Source organism: Nothoprocta perdicaria, unplaced genomic scaffold (genome assembly GCF_003342845.1).
Source record: "Nothoprocta perdicaria isolate Ctin4 unplaced genomic scaffold, notPer1 scaffold_33, whole genome shotgun sequence".
In the NCBI taxonomy this organism is placed as follows: Eukaryota; Metazoa; Chordata; class Aves; order Tinamiformes; family Tinamidae; genus Nothoprocta; species Nothoprocta perdicaria.
In genome coordinates this window covers 474,324-497,201 of record NW_020455566.1, presented here as the reverse complement: position 1 = coordinate 497,201, position 22,878 = coordinate 474,324, and the positions used below count along the sequence as shown (strand labels likewise).

The window sequence follows — 22,878 nt, the reverse complement described above, 5'->3', positions numbered from 1 at the left end:
ACACCCCGCTCACCCTGCACACCCGCACGGGGACCCTGCTCTGCACCCAGGCCCGGGCTCTTTGCATCCTCCCCAAGCCGCGCTCCCCACTGCTTTCCCTGCTGGATCTTTTCCTCTCTCTCCTTGCTCTGCTGCAGGGAAATCAGAGCAAGATTTGTGCTTTCCTGGAAGGGCGCAACGGGAGGCTCTTCGCTCCGCTGCTCGGCTGTCCCCGCGCTCTCCCAGCCGCGCAGCCCGCGCCGAGGAGGCACCGCGGGCGACGCAGAAGCTCACGCTGCCCTCGCGCTGCCGTATCCGCCCTGTCTGCACAGGCAGCCCCCAGGCCAGGTGGTTTGGGTTGTTTCCTTGGGCTTGTTTCAGCACTAGCAGCTTGTGATGTTTCTCCTTCTCCCTGGGGTGGGCTGCTCATTTTTGCCCCAGAAGACAATGCCCTCTTTCAAAAACAAAGAAATTATAAAGTACATATGAACATATGGTAACATATATTCTAGGCTGCCTATGTGGCCAATTTTCTGTATGTTACCATATGGTGCTGCGTATTTAGCAAAAATATAACTTGACTGTTTCTCTTTCCATATGGGGATTCTTTTGCCTTAATTAATAACATTGAGCAAAAACTCTTTCTAAGGTTTCCAAGATTTCTGTGAGGGAATATCTTATGACAGACACATGCTCCTGAAGGCTTTCCTCCTTATTTGTCTGTAGCCTTCTGTCCTCCTCCTCCTCCTCCTCTCCCGCGTGCTCCAAGGGCGTCTGTGGATACATCTGCCCATGGGACTGCAGGGACAGGGATGCAGCGTCCTGGCTCGGCTGCATCCCACAGGCATCCCCAACAGTCACTGTCCCTTGCCCGGGACCTGGCCTCACGTTCGTCGGTTAAGCAAAGCTGAGCCTGCGGGCTGCTTCCCCCGGCTCAGCCAGGAGCTTTGAGGAACCCAGTTAATGAAACACAGGGGTAATTGGGAGGCCACCGGTGCAGTCAAGAGTATTCATGGCCACGCAGGGACTGGTTTCTTCAAAGGAAGAAAAAGCAGGACACTTTCACAGCCCTCCAATTAAGCCTTTCAAGTGCCAGTTATCTCATGGAATAGTAAAATGTGCCAGAGCATCCTCTCAGGACAAGCCTGCAGCCAGCCCGGCAGATGCAGCCAGCCTGGGCTGGGAAGGGTCAGAGGGACGGCCCCAGATGTCTTCACAGGCTGGACACCCCCTGGCCCCCCGGCCAGAGCCTGTAAATGAAGACAAATGTCTGTGCAGCTCCAGCTGTGCCCCTTCACCCTGAGGAGCTGGCCCTGTCTCTCTGGAGAAGGCATCGGGCTGGAGAGACGCAGAGCGGCTGGATGGATGTCAACCTCTCCACCCCTGCCTGCGCCTTGATGGGTTTCTCTTTCCTCGTGTGCCTGCTTCATGATCCAGGGGTGGAAAGGGACAAGGGATAATGTCCCACCTCGGGCGGCTGCGTCCTGCGGGGTCAGGAGGATGAGCCCAGCCTTGCTCCTGCATGAGAGCAGCACGTTTGATGTCCGTCCTTGCTGCAGGCCTTCCATGTGGKTTTTTTGGGAGGATTTAGATAGATTAGGGTGTGGATTCTATTCGAATCCCCGTGTCGCTCACGACCATGGGAGCAGGGCAGAGTCCACACCTTGTTGGCAGCGGTTCCCAGGGAAGGAGAGCCCTGCTGCTGTCTGCTCCTCCTCCTCCAACCCCCAAAACAGGGCAGAGAGCAGGACTTGTGCAGAGCAGTCTATTTTTACAGCTAGATGGAAATCATCCGGACTCTGAAACGAAACCCCTGAGTCACTCTGGGCAGTATGCGTCATTGCTGCCCTTGTTCATTGACACCACGTCCTTGAGCTTGGAAAGGTTCATGCACGGACAGGGACCAAAGGGCACTTCTGGTACTCGGGCTTCCTAACATTGCACAGGCTGCACGCATTCATGGTCTCTATGTACCACAGCAGAGGCAGGATACAAATCTTCATCCTCATATTGTGACGGTCATCTTCCCAACTTGTGTGATGAGGATGAGAAAGCACCAGGAGAAGGGAGGCCTGTTGCAAAGAGCAGAAGGACAGGAGAGCAGCCGTGGCACGGCAGAAGGTCGGTCAGTGCAGAGAAGGCAGGAGCTGCCAGCACGCTGCTCTGTTGAGCATGTGGATAAAGTTCAGCTGCTGGAGAAGATCACAGAGACCACGATCTGGATTCCACTCAGGAGGGGCTGTCGGAAGATTCCCTGTGCTGGGGGCTTGGAGGCTTCCAGGGAGGACAACCGTCATCCACGAGTCTTTAAAGGCCTGTCAGAACAGCACCACGGACCACTTTCATTGGGTTTCGATATGCCTTTCCACACGGGAATTTCCAGGGCCCTGCTTTTCCCACTTTTTCAGTGGAGGTTGGCCTAATATTTTAAAAGGGGAAACAGGACGACATGGGTAATTACAAGTCTGTCAGCCTGACATTGATCTCAGGGAAAATAATGGAACGGCTGATATGGAATGCAATGAATAAAAAATCAGAGAGGGTGATATAATTAATGCCAATCAACGGGGATTTATGGAAAACAGATCCTGTCAAACCAACTTGATGTCTTTCTTCCTGAGTTTTTTCTTTTTTTTTTTTTTTACTTTTTTTTTTCATTCTTTCTTTCTTTCTTTTTTTTTTCTTTAAACAGGATTACAAGTTTCCCTAGTGAGGGAGAGGGGTTCATTGAGGATACATGAATCAGTAACAGGTCACCTGGGTACCATGTGATGTTCTCTCACAAAAATATGAAATCCAAGTGGCTCACATGAGTTGGTTTCAGACTGGATAAGTCATGGGTTTTGTTGTGCAATGGCAGACTATAGGGCAGCCCAGAACAGAAATACCGCAGCAGGACTCCAAGGAGGACCCTCCTGTAGCACATCCCACCAGCATGAGAAGGATATGTTGGTCAGAGTGGGTCGTCTGTGTCCCAGTGGAGGTGACCAGGGGTCTGCCTCTGTTGATGGAGCCCCTGACGAGAAGCGAGCCTGCAGGGCTGGGGATTTAGCAGGTAGTTAGCAGAACCAGGAGAACTTTGCATCAAACTGCAGCCACAGGACTACCACTGCCCAAGGAAAGGGGCAATGTGAATAAAAGTTATGGTGCTTAGGAGTAATACTGAGAAGATCTAGGTCAAGCTCAAATTCTTGTGGAAACCTATGAAAATCACCTGATTCCCAGTTACTTTCTCCAGATAACATCCTGTTGACATTCTGGCCCGCTCTGGACTGCGCATGCCATATTGTGTCCCATAGCAGTCTCCTGGCAAATGACACCTCCTGAAAACCCAAAGACCAAGTACCCCTCTTCTTCTCTCTCTCATAAAGGCCCTTCTGCAACAAATCCCACCCAACCCCATAGAGAAAGCCCTTTTCCAACCTCCCCTCCCAGGAATGAGCCCTCCTGTGGAAGCTGGTGAGCTCTGAAGCAGCTGCCGGGGTGCACAGAGCTCCGTCACGGCCCGTAGCAGAGCGTGCCAGGTCCTCGGGAGGCCCATATGCCCCATGACAGCATCACTCGCGGCGCCAGCGCGCGAGCACACATGGGCCCCTTGTGACAGGTGGACCTTCATCTGCACCGGCTTCCTCTCGACTGCGTTCAGTTGGCTGGGAGCAGGGGCGCAAGGGCCAGACCTGCCTGTCTGCGCTTGCACGAGCCACGGGCACCTGCTTTGTCTGCCACTCACTGCTCCCGGCTGGCAGCGCCAGCAGAAGGTGCCTGGCTCCACGGCACGAGGGGGGCTGCGACGGCATCTCCCCTCTTCGCCGCGCTCTGCACGTGGGGCTGTCAGTGCCAAGGTGCTCTGCCTTGCAGCTGCCCCCAGCTCAAAGCTCGGGGTCACCGCGCGACAGGCGCTGTCCCCACGGCACCCCGTAACGTTGGGCAGTGCCAAGCTCCCGTGAGGCAAAGGCCAACGCAGAGCCCAGCTCCGGGCTGTGCCAGGAACTGCAGTTTTCCGTAAGGACGTCCTGGCCTGTGGTGGTTACGTTCCTCTTCAGTCACACTGTCTCACAGGGAAGTTGTTGGTAATTGAGCCCTCTCCTTCCCTCTCATCATTTTGTCCAGGACTGCCCCGCGGGAAACGGCCTGGGGAAGCATGAGGGGCCGCTGGGAAGACGGGTGAGACATTCCCACCCTGCCCCTGTGCCACAAAACAAAAACAAAGTCCACCAGTGGAGAAGAATTGGACCTCTCGGGAATTGTCCCCATCGGGAGAAGATGGTGCTTGAGGTCTGGCATGGGGACAGTGCTAGCTCCCCAAAAGAAAAGAAAAAATACCCGCTGCCTACAAGAGCAGCTAGGGGCAGTAGCTTAACTGGCGACACTGGGGTGCGAGGGGCTACAGGCAGCTCCTGGCTGTCCGCGTTGACTCCTGCAAACTGCAGCCAGCAGCCCCAGGAGCACTGCACAAGTGTGGGGCGCTTGGGGCACGCGTGGGGCTCTGCACCTGGGGCGGTGGCTCCTCCAAAGCCCCTGGCAGCATCACCCGAGGCAAGCACTGAATGCCAGCAGCCCGGCCTTGTAATATTTAAAACAATTTTATTCATGAAAATATGCTGTACAATGCACTATACACAGTTCTTTACATTGCCACATACACAAACTCTAATAGCACAACCAAGAAAGTTACCATCGCCTACGATAGATGTGTGGTGAGAGATGCCGCCTGTCAGACACCCTCCCCCCAGCCTGTACAGTTATAAATACGGGGAACGAAGGGGCCGGGACGGCCGCGCGAGGCAGAAGGGGCCGAGACGCCGGCTCCGCGCTGCGGGCAGGACGGGCACGGACGCCTCCCGCCCCCAGGGGCTCCGGGACGGGGCTGCCCGGCGTGGACGGGCACACGGAGCGGGGAGAGCCCCGTTCTCTCCTGCCGCTGCCGGAGCCGGTGCCGGAGCCAGAGCGAGGTGGCCGGAGCGGAGCCCGGCCCCGCGCGCCCCTCGCTGGGTCCCGCTGCCTTGTGTGCACGTGGGGGGCACAGCCGGGACCCCCGCCCGCCCGCCCGCCGCCCGTACACCGCACGACGACTGTACACACGACGCTCACCAACACGACTGCACCGCACACACGACAACCCCACGGTCACGAACCACAGAGACACCTTTGCAACGGGACGGGCCCCGGGCGCGGAGCCCGGGCGCACGCGCTGCGGGGCAGGGCGAGGCGGCCGGGGGGCAGCAGGGTTGGGGCGCAGGGGGGTCCTCCTGACACGGCTTCCCCTGCACGGGGACGGGCGACCCGCGCTGGGGGGCTCTGCTGGAAAAGGAGCCTCCTGCAGCCGCTCCTCCGCGCGCCCCGTGGGCACAAGGCGCCCAGCCTCCATCGGCCTCCTCCATCGCGCCCTCCCTGCCCTCCACCAAGGCCCCCTGCACCCCACGGGCAGCGCCGGGCAGGAAACAGCCACTTGCGACCGTAATCGGGTTCCCATGGTTGAAATATGCCTGAAATGAGAGGTGCTGTGTATAAAACAAAAGCGGTAACGATGATCTCGACCAAAGAATAATCCTCTTTCTCTTTTTTTTTTTTTTCTTAAAAAAAGCATTCAAGAAAGATTATATATAATAGAATATATTAAATTCTGTACATGATCAAATAATGTAAACATAATTAACCTGTAAGGATGTCTTCAGAGACTCTGTCTGCTGCGTGCCAGGGCTGGAGGAGAGGGGCATCCCGCAGGGCTGCCCCGCCACCCCGTGCCGCAGACCACGGGTGGGAGAGGGGGACACGGGCCCCCCGGCCCCGCTCCGGGCGGCTGCGCTGCCCTGCGGCTCGGTGGGACGGGCGCCCCGCCGGGCAGCGGGTGCTGCTGCGGAGCGACGGGGCTGGCCGGGGGCCCGTGCCCATGCAGCGGAACGACTAGCGAGGCCTGTGGCGCCCAAATGGAAGACGGGCCATGCAGGGAGCCCGGGGGGTTGGAGCAGCTCCCTCCTCCCCGTCCCCGCATCTCCAGCCACCCACGGACTGCCCCACTCCAAAGACCACCACGAAAGTGCTGGTGCATCTGCAGCAGGGCTGTCCTGGAGCAGGAGTCCTCAGGCCAGCTCTGCACGAGGCCCCCGAGCTTGGGGCTCCCTGCCCTGCAGAAAGGCGCGAGGCAAAGCTGGGCACCCACCACACAGCAGGGCCAGGCTGACTGGTGGGGCAAGCACCCACGGGCCCTGGTCTCACCAGACTGATGGATTAAGCCCCGCAGAGCTGGCCGGCTCCTGCTGACCCCCTCACTGGCCAGTGTCCTGTCAGCCCCAGCACAGCGTGGCCAGCCCACGGGCACGTTGGCTCCTGGCCGCACTCACTGGAGCAGGTGACGACCCCCAGGAGCTCCCCATGGAGCAGGGGCGGTAGAGGGGGTGACCCTCGCTCAGCAACCCCGAGGTCCCTCGCTCACGGCGGGACACGCTGTGCTCTCCTCGGCCTGGCCCCGGCACCCTCACACACACACACGCACACGCAGGCACCCTTCCCAAGGACCAGCAGCACCGCAGGCCCCCAGCGCAAACACCCAAACCCACAGGGAGCCACGACGGGACTTGCGATGGACACGTGCATCGCCCACAGGCTCTCTCCTCTCTCCCTAAGCTAGGCTCTTTCTCCCGATGCAGTAACTCAATGGCAAAAGAGTGCATGAAACCAAATAAATACACCCCCCTCCCCGTCCCTGCGAGGTCCCCGTGGCCAGCTGTGACACGGGGCCTCCAGACTAGCAGCACCTCCTCCGGCAGGAGCCCGTCACACACGTGCGCGTGCACACGCGTCCTGGGACCCCTCGTGCCCTGCAGAGCCGCACGCCGCTGCCCACGGCCCCCCAGCCACGGGCTAGCACTGGGCAGGCTGGTGCCCACCCTGGCTGCCCCAACGCTGCCGCAGCTGCTGCTGCTGCCGCAGAGCTCCTGCTCTTCCCGCCATCCCTCATCCCCCTTCTCACGATTTGGTAAGAAAACCCGTCTGGAGCCGCACAAGGAACCCACTGCAGTGCATATGGACTGGGTGTGCGAGCGGGCGAGCCTGAGGGCTAGATCCCATAAGGATCTCCTAAGGGTTTGGACGGTGGTGAGGCCCCTTGCCCCAAAGCAGGTTCCCTGCTCCTGACACTTCCACCTGGAGGCTCATTTTGTGACGTGGCACGGAGAAAAGGACCTCTTTCCAGACGGGGCTGCACTGAGCAATGCCCGCCTTTGGGGGGTTCTCGCCCACCAGTCATCACCGCTCCATCCCCGAGCACCAGGACACCCGACACAAGGAGAAATGCAACCAGCACCAGCACAGCGGGACATCTGACCTGCCTGGGAAGGCCTTTCCTTCCTGCTGCCCCATGCACTGCCCGAGGAACCGCGCGTGGCTCCAGCCGCCTGCCCACCCTGCGTCCTGCAGCGAGCACCCACGGGAGCACCCCACGGAGCACTGGTGCCACTGGGGCGCTCGTGGCATGGTCTGCCCGGCCGCTCCTGGCCGGCTGCCTGGGGGCCCTATGCCTCTAGCAATGTTTGACCCTATGGTTTGTGTTTAGTGTTGATCTCAAGTTTAAACCGATGGCTCTAGCCCATCTTAACAAATAAAGGCAGAAGAGAAAGGAAAAAAAAAAGTTAGTCTCAATGTTCCCCTTGTGACTTCTCGGTGGTGTCTGGGCGCACGTCACCCAGGCACCCAGCTCTGATTAGTGGGCTGCGGGCCCCCAGGCAGCGTGGGCATGTTGAGCGCGTTCTGCGGTGGAAGAGCCGAGTCGAAGTTGAAGTCCATCTCATCGCTGTCCATAAAGTCATTCAGGATAATTGACTCCACGTCACACTCCAAGCTCCCGTTGAACATGTCCAGGTCCAGATCTGCTGGGAACCTGTCTTGGCCCAACACGGGGGGGTGGACAGCCCCCGGGTAGGGGCCCTGCAGCGAATCCAGCAAGCTCATGTGTGCCCCTTGGTTATTAGCGTAGGAATGCAGATGCCCGTGGTGCGGCATGGCTGTCATGCTGCATGTGTCACTGGGCAAGCTCATAAGGCTGACAGGATTAGCTAAGGCACTGGTGTTGACCGCAGGGTGGTGACTGGCTGGTGACGGGTGGTGGTACAAAGTGTTGCTCTTCATGAGCGAGGCCGAGTGGGCTGGGTAGGAGGACAAGCCCTGCTCCCCGCTCCCGCACACGAGCGGGTTCTGTCTGTGGCCGCGGGCCGGCACCATGGGGCTGGCCTGCGGCACGGGCAGGTCCCCCTGGACCATGCCCTCCTTGTGCGCGTAGGAGATGGAGGAGAGCAGGTCCTGCAGCGAGGCATTCCTGTAGGAGCTGACGGGCGAGAAGGTAGCTTGCTTGTTCTCCTGGATGGTCTGCATGGGCAGGCGCCGCATAAGGCTCATGGCCGGCTGGCTGTAGATAGTCCCGCAGTAGGTGTTGGCGGCAGCCCCCATGGTGGAGCACTTGGAGTTGAAGGTGAAGCTGGAGCTGCGCTGCCGCAGGGCGGCCGGGGGAAGCTGCTGCGAAGGGCTCATGTTGTAGCCATCCTGCAGGTCATCCAGCAAGCTCTCCCCGAGGCTCTCGTTCAGGCTGATGGTGCCAGTGAGATCGGTGAGCCGGGGCAGCTCCACAGAGCAGCGGGCGTTCAGGGAGGGAGACATGGTGCTGGAGGGGCTGGGGTACATCAGGGGAGAGGACGGGGTGCCATCATCCTCCTCCAGGTCATCGGGCTCGTGGTTGGCCATGATGGGCGAGAGGCGCCCGCTCAGCGTGCTGGCCGAGGAGTTGGCCCGCGTCCGGAACTCGGCCCAGGCGTCGTACTCATCGCTGGCGTGCGAAGCCGGGCTCTCCGACCACTTGGCCTGCTGCGACGAAGGGCTGTCGTCCCCGCGCTCCTGCGTCACCTGCAGCTGCTTCTTCTTGCTGGCCTTCCCCTTGATCCGCAGGAACTTGCTGTTGTTGTCCATGGAGACTGCCCGCCGGCGGGGCGTCTTCCCTGTCTTACCACCCTCGGGGTTCAGCATCCACCAGGAGCTCTTGCCAGTGCCCTCGTTCTGCACGCGGATGAACCGCGTGTGCAGCGAGAGGTTGTGCCGGATGGAGTTCTGCAGAGACAACAAGCACACAAGAGCCCGTCAGCACTAGTGCCAGCACCACGGGCACAGTGGGGGCTGCCTGGGGGGCTGGAGGGGACACAAGGGCCTTCAGGGAACCTAGGCTCCATCTCCTGGGTCGCCACAGCTTCCTAAGGCAAGGGGTCTTTGCTCTGTTGGGGCTCCAAGGCCTCAGCTGGAAGGTCTCACCCATGGCGCTACCAGAAATTTCACCTGCAGGACCAGCGGTCCTTGGCTCTTGGTTGCATCTATCAGCTAGGGAATCTCTTGGCACAACTGAGGGTATGAGGGGAGTCCTTCCATGCCAGGGCACCTGTTCCAGCCCCACAACAGGCAGAAGCAGATCTTGGGGACTGCCACTCCACTGGCAGGAGTCACGAGTGGCCCTGCTGGGGAGGAAAAAGGTGCCAGGTGCAGCAGGAGCAGAGACCACCAGGCGGGGTTCCTCTCTGAGGCCAGGGATGCCAGTGAGGAGCTGCTGGACCTGCCTCTCCCACAGAGCGCAGGGGAGCCCGGCAGTGCGGCCGCTCTGCAGCGCTCCCGGGCTGCTTTCCACGGCAGCGCTGTGGGCAGCTGCCCCGCAGCCCCACGAGGGACAGGGCCCCGTCCAGCCACGCACGAGCTGCAGGGCACCAATGCACAGGACTGCTGCCCGTGCGGGCTCCAAACCACTTTTGCTACCTGGCACCACGAGCTCCCCCTCGTCCCGCATCTCCAGGAAGGTGATTCCACGAGGAGAGCAGGGTTAGGCTGCAGGGCACGGCAGAAGGCACGCGGGACTGCCACAGCGCTGAGAAGCGGCCAGGGGCTCGATCCCCGCAGCGCACGCAGACACGAGCAGTGCAAGGAGAGTCTTGCACAACCCGGAGCTTGGGAGAGCAGGGCGCTCGCTGCAGCCGCGATCCCTCGCAAGGAGAGCCAGCTCTCAACAGGCAGCACCTGCCCCAGGAGCCCGACACTCCCACACCGAGGATCTGCAAAGCCAGCTGCAAATCCCACTGTCAACACGAGGGCTGGCCAGGGAATGCATTCCCCAAACACTCCTGGCCTCTGGATCTACACCCAGCACCGCAAGGGATTTTCTCACGGAGAGCAATATCCTGCTCCTCTTGTTCTGTGTCATTGCTGCAACTCAACCAGCTGGAGCAGAGAGCTTCATGAGCCCCTTTCCAAATCCAAGCGTGCCCAGCGCATGCACATTTGCACCGAGAGCTCAGCGGGGAATTAAATGAGCTGCTGCAGCCCCTGCAGGGCAGTGCAGACCAGGATCCTCCAGCTTTGCCAGGTCTGGCCACAGCTCATGCATCCCTACGCCCATCTCAGGCTCGTTTCCAGGTGGGAACCAGCCCCACAAGCGCCCATCAGCCTGGGCTCTTGCCCACTCTGCTGCGGGGCGATGGGCTCGGGTGATGCTGAGCTGACATCCTCAGACTGATGGACTGGTGTCCAGAGCTGCTGGGGACACCTGGCCCCTGCCTGCTGCTTCGATGCAGCTCCCTGGAAGCTCTCCTAGAGCCCCGTGCCTTGGTTTCCCAGGGGTTCAAAGGGGAAAGGCAAGTTGCAGAGCCCAGGGAAGAGCAGAGCAGAGAGGAGTAAGTGCAAGATGCAGAAATCCTTGTGCTGGAGCTGCCTGGCACAGGGAGGAGACACGGGCCACCCAAGGGAGGCTCTTGGCCTCCTCCTGCCCCAGCATCGGCCCCAGCAGAGCCGCAGCAGGGTCAGGGCGAGGAGGAGGTGGGAAAGCCAAGGTGCTGAGGAGAAAGTTTGGTGCCTTTGCCGGCGTACAGAGGAATACTAATGAAGAGGCGAGTGAGTTCCAGCCTCATCTATCATATTATGTAATGGCTTACTTCTCTGCACTTCATTTATTTGGAGATTGCTCCCAGGCTGGCTCCTTGCCAGCAGCCACCAAATCCAAGTCTACAGAAATCAATCTCGCGCTGACTGATTAAGCCGTGTTTAGAACTAATTGCTCCTTCGTGTGTGGGGAGAATAAATTACGGGCTTTAATTTCACATCTTTAAAATGCAACTGCAGGTATGGGCCAGCCGTTAACCCCCTCGTGCGCGGGGGCGGGTGCTGGTGGGGCCGGGGCAGAGGCCGGGCCGGGAGCAGCCCCATGGGACATCACCCACACACAGACACCGGGGAGCGGGGACACCTGGGTGCTGCGGGGAGCAGCCTGCCTGGCCTGGCAGGAAGGAAGGAAGGAAGGAAGGAAGGAAGGAAGGAAGGAAGGAAGGAAGGAAGGAAGGAAGGAAAGAAGGAAGGAAGGAAGGAAGCTAGCTAGCTTCAGGCTTTCCCTCCTGCCCCAGGAATGGAATGTTCCGTGCAGGACACCATGCTGGGGACACCGTGTCTGCCCCTGCACGGGGCTGCAGCTGCAGAGCCCTGGGAGCACTGGACTGCAGGGAGGCGACGCTCGCTCGGTGCCCTAGGACAAGGGCAGGGCGCAGCAGCCCTGGTGACAGGAGCTGCCAGCCTTGCCCTGCCCCGGCAGCGGCGGCACCGGGAAATGCCCGAGCGGGGCAGGGACGCCGGGCGGCCCCGACGGGCAGCACGAGCCGAGCGCCCCCGGCAGCCCCCGGGGCCGGGCTGGTGTGGGGCGAGGACGACGGCGCCGGGGCAGCCGGCGGGTCAGGCTGCCCGCGCGCAGCAGGGAGGGGGGCCTCGCCGAGCCGCGCAGCGGCAGCCGCAGAGCTTCATTAAGAGCCAAAAGACAGCAGCAATTAAGCGCGAGGCGCGGGCAAGTCTGGCGCTCTCCTCATTAGCACCCGGCCGCGCGGCTCGGGGTGCCCCTTGGCAGGGCAGCCGGCTGCACGGAGGCGGGCCAAGAGCTTATTAGCACCCGGAGCCAGACACCGGGCTGCCCCAGACGCCCCCCGCTGCAGGCAGCTCCAGGAGCAACCCTGGGCAAAGGTACCCATGCAAAGAGCTGATTGCAGACGCCGAAAAGCTGGGCTCCGCTCCCGGGCATTGCAGTGATGTGCACGGGATGTCACAGCCCGGCCGCGGGGCTGCTGGCCGCCCCAGTTAACGTCTGTGCTGCTGGCTGGATGCGTGCGGCGCTGCGGCGGGGGAGCAAGGCCGGGGCCGCTGCCACGCGGCCCTTTGCACACCTCGGCCCAGCCAGGCAGCAGGTCGCGGGCAAGAGGAGCCCGTCTCCGTGCCTGTCCCTGGAGCCTGCCTGTGCCCGCAGTGGAGCGCGGTGCTCCCTGCCCCACCGGCCCCCCCGCCAGCGCATCACACGGGCCGGCAGCATCCCCCTGCCCGCGGCAGCTGCAGACCGGAGCCCAGGAGCCGGCGCCAGCGGGAGGAAGGAGCTCCCAGCATTTGGCTGCCGGAGGCTTCCCAGCACAGCAGAGCCGGGGCCGACCCGGTGCCCGTCTGCTCACGCTGGCCCGCGCAGGACGCGCTGGGAGCCACGGAGCTCCCAGGAAGCCTCTGCACCCCCCCAGAGCCCTGCTCCACGGAGCCTCATTGTCAGGGGAACAGCCAGTGTGAAATCGGTGTGATTAGCAATTAGTCCCATTGTAAAAGGATTAGCCGGACCCCATTGTCTGGATGAGTGACTCGACTACCAATTTGCATCTGGCAGCACTGCGGCACTCGAGCGTTTTTGCCGCCCCCATCCGTGTCCTTTTGACCGGACAGACAGTGTCTGGCGCGGCTGTGCCTGGCATCCTCGCTGGGAGCTGGCAGGGAGAGCTGCGCCCAGGGAAGGGGCAGCTCGCTCCGCCTGCCCTCGCAGCGCACGCGGAGCCCCGGGGACCCCTCCGAGGGGCCGGGCTCCTCAGCACCTCGGGAGGCCGCTGCGTTCGCCCCGGTGCGCTCGTCATCCTTGCGGCCGCCTTGCAAAACAGCCCACGTCGCAGGGCCCTATCCTGGCCATGCTGCAGGGTCTCAAGGTGCAGCGGGGGCCGGGGCCCCCTCCCAGTGTCTCCCGGCCCCCAAGGAGCTGAGGGGCCGTTGCAGGGGGCAATTCCAGCGCATTTGGAACGGGGATGGGACGGGCCCCGCGCGGTGCGGCCGGGCGAGGGCGGCAGGCAGGCGTGGGCCGCGCCAGCCGCCAGGCGGGCCCCGTCTTGCAGCACCCTCTGCTCCGTCCCGCCCGCCGCCAGCGGCAAACGGCAGCGGGGCCCCCGCGCGCCCCACGTGCGTGTCCCGGGATGAACCGCTGGGAAGCGGGGCGCGGGATGGGCTCGCCGCAAGGCACGGAACCACAGTCGTCGTGACGTGTTGGTGGTGCCCCAATGGCCACGGGTGCCGTGGCCCCGCCGAGCTCCGGGCCGGGAAACGGCAGGATCCGCCGTGCTCTGGAGCCCCAAAGCGTCAGATCTGCAGGTGCCACCCCGGGCCTGGGCCACGGCCGCTCTGTGCCACATGCCCTGCAGGACCCCGGATTTGCCGCCCTACACCGTCCCGTCCCTTGCTCAGCACCACGTCCCATCAGCTCCTCCAGCCCGCTGAGCTGCTGACAGACGGGGCTCCTGTGGGAGACACGTGCAGGTGCCTCCCCAATCCAATCCCAATCCTCCTGAATTGTCCAACAGCAACAATTCAGGGCAGCCGGCCTGTGTCCAAGCCCTGCTGACCTGCCGTGTCCCTCACTACAAACTATTCCCCTGTGGGCTGTCCCAGTCGCCATCCCCTGCTCTGCCACCCGTTCATGCTCTCCACATGGCCTGGGATCTTCCAGAGCACAAATGCAAAAACGAAACCTCAAAACAAGGCAGCGAGGAACACGAGCAGCGTGGCCTCGTCCTGGATGTGTGCGCTTGCAAACCTGCTTCTCCCCATTGCAAGGCCGATTCCCGCCGGCAGCTCCAAGCACGCGGAGCCGTCGTGCCGGGCCAGGGTCAGCGCTCGGGATGAGCTCTGCGGAGCCGCGCCAGGAGCCGCTCCATGGATCCTGATGGGGCGACCCGGTCGTCCCCGTGCGCGGCCCAGCTGCCGGGCTGCACATCTGGCCCGGCTGCTCCGCGGGCCTAATGAGCCCATTACCTGGCCGGGATTCGCACGCGAGTTAACGAGAGGAAGCAGTGACAGCGCCACTAATGAGAGCCCTGCCGGTGCTCTCCAGCACGAGCATGGCTCCGGGGGTTAATTGATGCTTATTTACTTCTTGCGCACACACAATTGCAGGTATTGGAGGAAATATTCCACGGGGCACAGGCTGCCCACACGCGCGGCGGTGCCCCGTCCCATCCCAGGAGGTACCAGCAGGGCTGACGGAGAGGCTGGTGGTGCTGGAGGGCACTGCCGCAGGGCATCGCTCCACAGCGGCCTTGCTGAGAGGACCCGAGACATCCTCCTCACCCAGGAAGGGACCCTTGCCATGCACAGCAGATCTTAAGTGAAGCTTAAGTGAAGCTCCCGTCACCGCAGGGAGCCCAGCCCAGCTGGTGCTGGTGTCACTGTGACATCTCCTCCATCCCAAATAGAAGGGCTCGTGCCAGCCCTGGCACCAAAGTGCCCATCCCGAGCATGGCCCACGCCTGCTCCATAGGCAGATGGGATGCAGGGCGCCAGCGGCGCGGGAAGGGCCCAGATGCTCGTGGCACCTCCTGCAGCGCCCAAGGCAGACGGCGCGGCGGGCAGCCCTCCCTGGAGCCGCTACCCGCGCCAGGCCGAGGCCCCGGCAGCCAGGGCCGCCTCCCGCGGCTGCCGCGCTCGCTCGCTGTCTCCCGAGCTCTGCAGAGCACCTTGGTGCCCACGGGTCGCAACGCAGACCGGCGGCACCAGCTCCAGGCCAGGGGTGGCACCGAGGGGAGCACCAGGCAGCAGAGCTGAGGCACGACCATCTCCCCGGGGACAGGACGGGACCCAGCCACTGCAGAGGAAGGTCCCGCTCTCCACAGACAAGCAGGTCCCACCGTGCCCCTTCCCTTCGTGCCCGTGTCCTGGCGCACACACGGAGGCAGCGGAGCAGCCCGGCAGGCGGCATTGGCTCCGTGCTCCCCTCGCACCCTGCGGCGCTGGCAGCAACGCCGCGTTTTGCACTTGGCTGCTGCCTCCTGACCATGAGCTGTGCAAGTTATTTCAAGCGAGCAGGAGGAGCAAGCGACACCAAGCGAACCTCAGCGCCCGCCTCCGCAAGCCCAGGCTGGCCCTGCTGCCCAGGGCTGGCTCCGCAGCCCGCCTAGGCACTGGGTGACACGGCCAGGGATGCTCGCTTGGAGGTCCCAGTCTGGTGGCCACCATGGCTCAACGCAGGGACACGCTGGAGAGCACCCGGCAGGTGCCAGGCCCTGGCAGTGCCGCGGGGTTTCTTGGGGATCCCGTCCCACATGGAGATGCTGGACTCGGCCCTTTCCCCAGGCCAGGTCTCCACCACCAGCTGCTCCAGTCCAGGGGACGTGGGACACGCCAGGGTGGTGGAGGACAGGTCCTCCATAGGGGGCATCTCCTCGGCATCAGGATGCTCGTGGCGCCGAGGCTGAGAATGGGCCCAGTCCCTGGGGCCGCTGAGGGGCTGCGGGTCCAGGCGGGTGCCCGGTGGATGGGGTGACGGGCACAGAGGCCAGATTCCCCCTAAGACCCTGGCCACCGCTGCCGCCAAACAGCGGCTCGCTAGGAATTCCGCGCGGGAAGTGTTTCCGTTGCCATAGCAGCACGCTTACTGTAGCCAGCGGCCATCCCTGCGCGTCCCCTTCGGAATCGTGTCACGCGGAGCATCCTCCCTGCCCCGGGAGGAGACACGTCCCGGGCAGGGGGCAGGGGGCAGAGCTGCCCCCGCTGCCAGCTGCTCCCCGTGCCCGGAGCGCCTTGCCATGCACCCAGGGAGCAGCCCCATCCCGACGCGCCAGCTCCAAGCCCACAAGGGACAACCGCAGCACCGGCATCTCCCCCGCGTGCTGCCACAGCCGTTGCCATCAACAGCGCCTTGGCCACCAAGTGACACGGCTCAGCTGGCAGTCCCTCCAGCCCAGGGGACGGGGCTGCTTGCACAGGGGCTGCAGCAGTAGCGATTTCACTGCTGGAGGGAGAGGCAACATCTGGACGGCAACTCCAGGAGCTGAGAGGCCAGGACGTGCCCTGAGAGAGGGGGAGTACGTGCCCGCGGTGGTTCCATGGGTGCTTGCACACAAGCCCCAGCGAGGGGGCCATGGACAGGACAAACCCGACCTACTTGGCTCTCAGACTAAACCCACGTCCCCTTCCAGTGCCCCAGGCCCAGCCCTCCTGGACCCCTTCCCCAGCGTGGCAAACCAGTCGAGCTGCTGTGGAAAGACCCTCTCCAGTACCAGCCACTTACGCAGTAATACTCTAATTACACCCCAGAGTTGGCCACCAAAATAGCTGCAGTAAATCACACAGAGCTGCCATGTAATTTTTGCATGAAATTACAGTATTTTTTCCCCTGGGTTCAATTTCCTCCACACCAAGACCTTACCACAGCCAAATAATTAAAGCAGCAGTGCTCCCTTCTCCTCAGGTAGCGGCTCAATTCCCCGCCGAGTGCTCTCCCCAGCCGCTTGGGTGCCAGGGCCACCGGTGGTGGCGAGTAGGGAGCAGGGATGTAGGGAGCAGGGATGTAGGGAGCAGGGGTGCCGGGCTCGGGGTCCCTACCAGCATCATCGCGGACCCCGCGCTCAGCTCCGCCAGCCTGGGGGGGCCGCGTGGCCCCCCTCGCTGCCCCCAGGCCCCGCCAGGGCCCCCAGGGCTCCACGTGTGCTGCAGAATCCCCCCGGAACTGCGGGCGTTTCCCGCAGCGCAGCCCGGCAGGCAGCGGGCACAGCCCCGGCACCCGCGCACAGCCTGTGCCAAGGGGCCCAGCGAAGCAGAGCCGCTCCGCACCTGAAAGCAGGAAAGCCCCGGGGCACCCCGGGGAGACCCAGCCTCCAGGAGAGGCGCACGAGACACTCAGACCGGGAAAACCAGCCCCTGTGGGGCTCCAAAAGCGGCCGCTCCTGGCAGGGAAACCACCTGCATGCTCATCTCCTCCTCTCCGTCTGCAGAGGGAGGACAAGGAAAACGGCGGAGCCCAGTGTCACGCAATGGTGCACGCGCCGAGAGGACAACAGCTCCGAGGGGGGCAGCAAAAGAGCATCGCCTCGTCACTGGCCACGCAGGAGGAGTGGCGGGTCCCAGGCACGAGCTGCCCCAGGATCACCGTGCTGCTCAGCGCAGCCACCCCGCACCAGGGCGCAGCACACGCAGACACTGCAGCCCTGAACCGGTTACAAGGCTCACGGTGAATCTCTCCCTCACAGCATCTTTGGATGAACAATTTTATTCTGATAAAAATTTCCCGGTCATTTCAGAAAAATAGAAATATTTGCACCCATTTGCACATTTCAGACCCCAAAGGCAAGGGGGTCAAGAGCAGAAAGCTTTTGGGTTGGAGGAGAAAATACCTGTCGCTGCAGTCTGGCACAACAGAGAACGGCTGCAGAAGGACCCGCTTCCCAAAGCGCCTGCAAAAATACCCAGCAATTCCCAGCAACCTGTGGTATCTGCGCCCACCAGCCCGGGCTGGAGGATGCCCTCCCTTCTGGCGATGGGTCCAGGCCGGTGCTACCAACCCAGTCCAGCTGGGGCACAACAAGGGGTGGAGGGCAGAAATCTCAGGCAGATGCTGCGGAAAAACAGGAAGGTCCCAGCGAAAGCAGCGGGAGCCAAGACGACGTCGGCAGCTCCAAGGAGCCTGTGTGGGGCATCCCAAGGGATGCGCAATGGCCCCGGAGCCTCACTCCCCCGAGCAGCCGGCGGGGATGAACCACTCCTGGTCTGACGATGGTCTCTGGAGAGCAGAGCATCCCCAGCAGCCGCTCAGCTCCTCCAACACCGCCCGCGGCCTCGGAGAGCTGCAGAAGGGCCCGGCCCACGCACAGGACCGGGGCTCCCGAGGAGCCTGGAGGCTTTCCCAAGGCACATCAAGGGCACCAAGGAGCGTCCTTCCCACCGGCAAAAGCCAAAGAGCTCCCATGGCTCCAAGCTGCAGTGCAGGGTGGTCTTTTGGAGGCTGAACAGGAGCCAGGCCCCAAGGATGGGTCCGGAGCGGGTGGACAAATCCTCGTCATGGCAGCGGCGGCCGGGGCGGCTCTCGTGTCACCCAGGGGGGTCCCACGTTCTCGGCGGGCCCCAACGCGCCCGACCCCCTTGCAGCGCCCGCAGCACCGTGCGGTGACTCAGCCGGCAGCAGCTCCCCGTGCGCCCGCTAACTGCAGCCCCCGCCGCCCCCTCGGCTGCGTTTGCCAACCTGGCATTGCTCAGAGCGCAAGGAGCCCCCACGCACGCTCCACACGGGGTGCCCGGGGACGCCGTGGGGCCCCGGCGCCCTGGCAAGCGACTGGGGCCATTTCTTCCTCCCAGCACTACCCGCCGCCCGACGTGGGGAAAAGCAGCTGCCTCCAGCACCCTGGGGACCCCTGGGCGCTCGCTGCCTCCTCGGGGAGACGGGCCTCGGGGAGCCCAAAACTCCATCCTTTACAGTGGGGAGATGGGAAGAGAGGCGGGCAGGCTGGCAGCACTGCCACATCCCCGGGACACCAGCACACACTGGTGTCACTTCTGCTCCAAACACCCAAACCTGCCGCGTGCAGCACTTCCAAGTGCGAGGAAGACCCAAGGGGCAAAGCCGGGACAGGACGTTGCATCTTTTCCACGGCAGGGCCGCCTGCCGCCCTGGCCAGGCTGCCCGGACCAGGCTCCTGATCCCTCCTCCCTTCTCCAGCAGCGCTGGAAGCGGTGGGGTGCCGAGGTCCTCCCCGCCCTGCCCGGACCAGCCTCCCGATTCGGGGTTACCGGGGCAACGGCCGATGACATCGGAGCCAGGCGGGAACCTCTCGCTTTGGGAGCCAGGGATGCCATCGGCCGTTGCCATGGAAACGGCGAGCCCCGCGCTGCATCCCGCAGGTAGCGCAGGTGAAGCCCGGCTTTGTCTGCAGCCTCCTCCTCCTCCTTCTCCTCCTCCTCCTCCTCCTCTTCTTCCTCCTCGTCCTCGCGGGCTCCGGGCACCCAGGCTCCCTACGCTCCTCGCAGCCTCCGGGGCTCTGTCCAAGGGTTCAGGGGCACCAGGGACACTCCAGAGGCTGCCCCAGATGCCCTAAACTTGCCCTTCTGCAAACCTGGGCTGTCCCAACTCGCCACGGATGGGTCATCCTGCCTAGCAGGGTGTCTCCTCCGTGACCTGTCCCATCACAGCCCACGCACTCATTAGGACAAGGCACAGGAGCCTCCACCAACCTGGCACAACCAGGGGCAACCAGAGCAGCAAAGAGAGTGGCAGGGAGGTCACTGGCATGGGGGAAACGTCGCGGGCAGCCTGAGAGCCGTGAGACCTTCTTGCAGCCCCAAACAGCTCGCGAAATCCCGTCTCGGTTCAGCAGGCAAAGCCCGGAGCCAGAAGAGCCCCAGGAGGAGCCCCTGGCACCCGGGGACATGGCAGGTTTCCCATTAGCAGGTCGCAGAGCAACGGGGCACAACACGGGGCGGCGTGCACCCAGAGCAGCACGGCCCCCCGGGGCTCAGCAGCTTTCCCAGTAATGGCAAAAATTGCATCATGTGGAGGCTGCCAGGGCAGCCGGGCACAGAGCCTCTGGAGGGAGGAGCCGGAGCTGCCGGAGCGCCCAGCACGGCCAGCCCGGGAGCAAGGGATCCTGACCCGGGAAGCAGGGGAGATGCTCCACACGGCGCCCGGTGGAGCCATCTCTGGATGGGCCGGTCTCTCCGGATCAAAGCGAGGGAAACGCTTTGGAAAGCGTTGTCCCCGTGTCCGACGGAGCCCACGTGGGCCGGCAGTGGCGCCGGGCTCCTCTCCTCCCTGTGGCGGGCGCACGTGGCCCCAGCCCCTGCTCGGGCCCGTCCTGCATCTTGGCTTCCAGCTGCGCCAGCTGGAGGAACCAGCGAAGCCCTCAGTGTCCAGAAGGGCCACAGAAAATCCAGCTAACGGGAAGGAGGAAACGGGGCCCAGGCTTGTGCCGGAGCAACAAACCCGCCCTGGACCGCAGGGAATTGCTGACCTGCACCTGAACCAGATGGTTTCAACGCTCTTCCGCAAACCTCATGGTCATTGACGTTGACTTCAGTGGGGTTCTCAGGCCAGGGACACTCGACAGGAGGGGAGCACAAGGCGCTCTGTCGTCGCACAGAGCAGAGGGTGATGGATGGCAGCGTGTGGGACACGGGGGCACATGGGGGTGTGGGGAAAGCGCCCATGGGATGCAGGGAAGGCCGCTGTGGCAGGGCGGGCACCGGCCAGCCACCCAGAGCCGCGTCCAGGGCAGGGGCTGTGCGGGAGGGACGGGAGCCCCGCGGGGCCGCGGGTCACTGCCCCAGGGCAGCTCCACAGGGCTCGGCCACCCCCACGCAGGGCGCCCGGGACCCCCGCGCAGCTCCCTGCCCAGCAGGGCTGCTCCTCCCGGCTCGCGTGTCCTGCGCCTTCCTGACACGGCGTCCTACCGGGATTAGCCGCTGCTGCCAGGGCTGAGCAGCCTGCAAACCGCCCCCGGATTCCTGGGCACGGCGCCCGCCCCCGTCCTGCTCCATCGCCGCCTCTCCGCGGGCGAGGGGCTGCCCCACGCGGGGCTGCGCTGGCCGGAGCCTCCTGGCACGCGTGGCTTCCTGCGCGGCGGAATGCGCCGCGCGCCGGGGCTGCCGCCAGGGACACCATGTGCTCCCGCTCCAGGGCCTGTTTGTCCTGGCCGGCCTCCTGCTCCTGCAGCGCCAAGCGCCCTCCCTCAATGGAGCCTTTGTGAGCGCCACGGCCACCTCCTCCCCTCGCACCTCCGCCGTCCCCCCGCCGCTCCGGCCCCCTTGCTGCCCCATGGGGACCATCCCGTGCAATGCCCTTCACCCGGGGCCACATCCAGGCGGGAGCAGCGTGGGATCCGCGCCCTGCTCCCGGACGCATCCCCATCCCAGGCTAGTGGCGCTGTCCCCGGCTGGTCCACGCGTGCTGCTCCCGGCTGCAGGCATCACCCGCGCTCCCCGAGCCCGGAGCGCCGCTGTCCCAGCCCCTGGAGCGCCGCTCTGCTCCCTGCACAACGACCAGAGTGGGGAGCATCTTCCCACCGCTCCCGGAGCCCGCTGGAGGGATGTGCAGGAGCAGCCCCTCAGCTCCCATTAAGGAGAACCAAAATCAGAACAATCTCTGCGTTCCCAAATTCCCCCAGTTTCATCCTCTGCTGGCACGAGAACCCGTGTGTCCAGCACTGCTGGTTTTCCTGCTTTTCCTTCCAAGCTGCTCCCCTCGGCAGAGCTCAGGCTGAACGCGCTAGCTGGGCCAGACGACCTACAACGTTTTATCTCACATGTGAAGCCATTTCCCACCAGACACGTTGCCCACTGCCCCTGAACCCGGCTCTCATTCTCACCCTGTGGCTTGGCATAGAGAGCACGGTGCCATCCGCTCTAGGAAAGGGCACGGAGCGACCCCAGCACCTCGGGCGCAGCCGGGTCCAGTCCTCCTGGATAACGGCAGTGCCCGGAGCATCCCGCACGCTGCCGTTGCCTTACCAGCCCCGGGAGGCCCATGTCCCACTCCCAGCATTTGGACACGACACCAGGGACACGACACCCTCCCTGCGACCATCACCGTGGCCTCGTGGCTGCCACCCAGAATAGGCGGCCTGCACCCGCAGCTTAGCGGAAGCTGCTCGCGGCACCTGGAAATGCTCAGGGGTGTCCGGGTTCCGAAGGCGGCATCTCCTCGCTCCGGCCCCGCGAGGGGGAAGCCTGGGGGCTCCTCTGCAAGCCCCCCGTCCCTCAGCCGCTTTCTGCCGCCGTTTCCCTCCCTGGCAGCGGCATCGGGGTCTTCCCTGCCCCCGTCTGGCAGCAAAGTCCCTGTCGCTGTGGGGGCATTAGCAGCAGCGCTGCGGGGAGCTCCCCGGAGAGCAGTAAGTGGATCAAAGGGTTTTAGCAGCAGACGGCTCCCAGACAGATCTGGATCGTCTTCAAGGCGGCCACTTGCGGCTACAAATGCACTTTCTGCCTGCGGCTCCCGAGCCAAGACTTTCACGCCGGCTTCATTCCGTTTAACCCCTCGCAGCTCCGGGCGCTGCTCCGCGCCCCTGTCCCCAAGGCTCCGGACGCTGCGGAGGCCCCGGCTCCCCCGGGGCGGCAGGGGACGTGCCAGGGCAGTGTCCCCAGCGCGGGCAGCGGGTGCCGTGGCTCTTGCCGGGCAGGGAGCGCAGGCTGCGAGAGGCCCTGTCGGAGCGGCGCTGCCCTGCGCTATCCGCAGCGCAATGAGAATTACAGGTTTGCCCCCTGGATGTGCACATGGCACCAAGGGGAGTACCCCAGGGTACAGCGCAATGCGATGGACACCGAAACACAGCCCATGTCACACAACGAGCCGCTCTGCGCCTCCCAGAGCCCCGGTCCAAGCTGTTGGAGCTGCCACGATGCCCGGGGCACTGCCGGCACCGCGCTGGCATCCTCAGGGCCGTCCCGCCGTGCTCCATCCTGACCTGCCATCACTGCCCCACCACGGCGCTGTCACGGCCACCAACCCCGCGGCCTCGCAGCTGGCGCGGGCTCCTGGCACGCAGCCCCCGCACAGCGCGGCTCGGCTGGCGCGCTCCGGCTCCAGGATACGGCGAAAACAAGAGCGCGGCAGCCAAGAAGTGTGCGCCGAGGGCGAGCGGATCCTATTGCTGGGATTCCAGAGCGGCCTGGCCGTGAACTGGGTGCCGGGAAGCCCAGGCCATATGGTCACTGCTGGCGAGAGGAGACCTGAGGACACGCGGCTTGGATAGCTGAGGGTGCCACGCGGGGGTCCCTAGCGCCTGGCAGCTGCCCCTGGACTGTGTGTGTGCACAGTGTGTGTGCACAGTGCATGTACACACTGTG

The 22,878-nt window shown here is 63.6% G+C and overlaps 1 protein-coding gene across 1 annotated transcript in view; it reads right to left on the bottom strand.

The window, feature by feature from the left end:
• Positions 1–7,478: 7,478 nt before the first annotated feature.
• Positions 7,479–22,878, bottom strand: part of LOC112950766 (forkhead box protein O3-like) — a 24,610-nt gene continuing 9,210 nt past the window's right edge. The window contains exon 2 of the mRNA XM_026043401.1: positions 7,479–9,072. Coding sequence (XP_025899186.1) covers positions 7,657–9,072 — 1,416 coding nt within the window. The 3' untranslated portion in view covers positions 7,479–7,656. The remainder of the gene's footprint in view (positions 9,073–22,878) is intronic.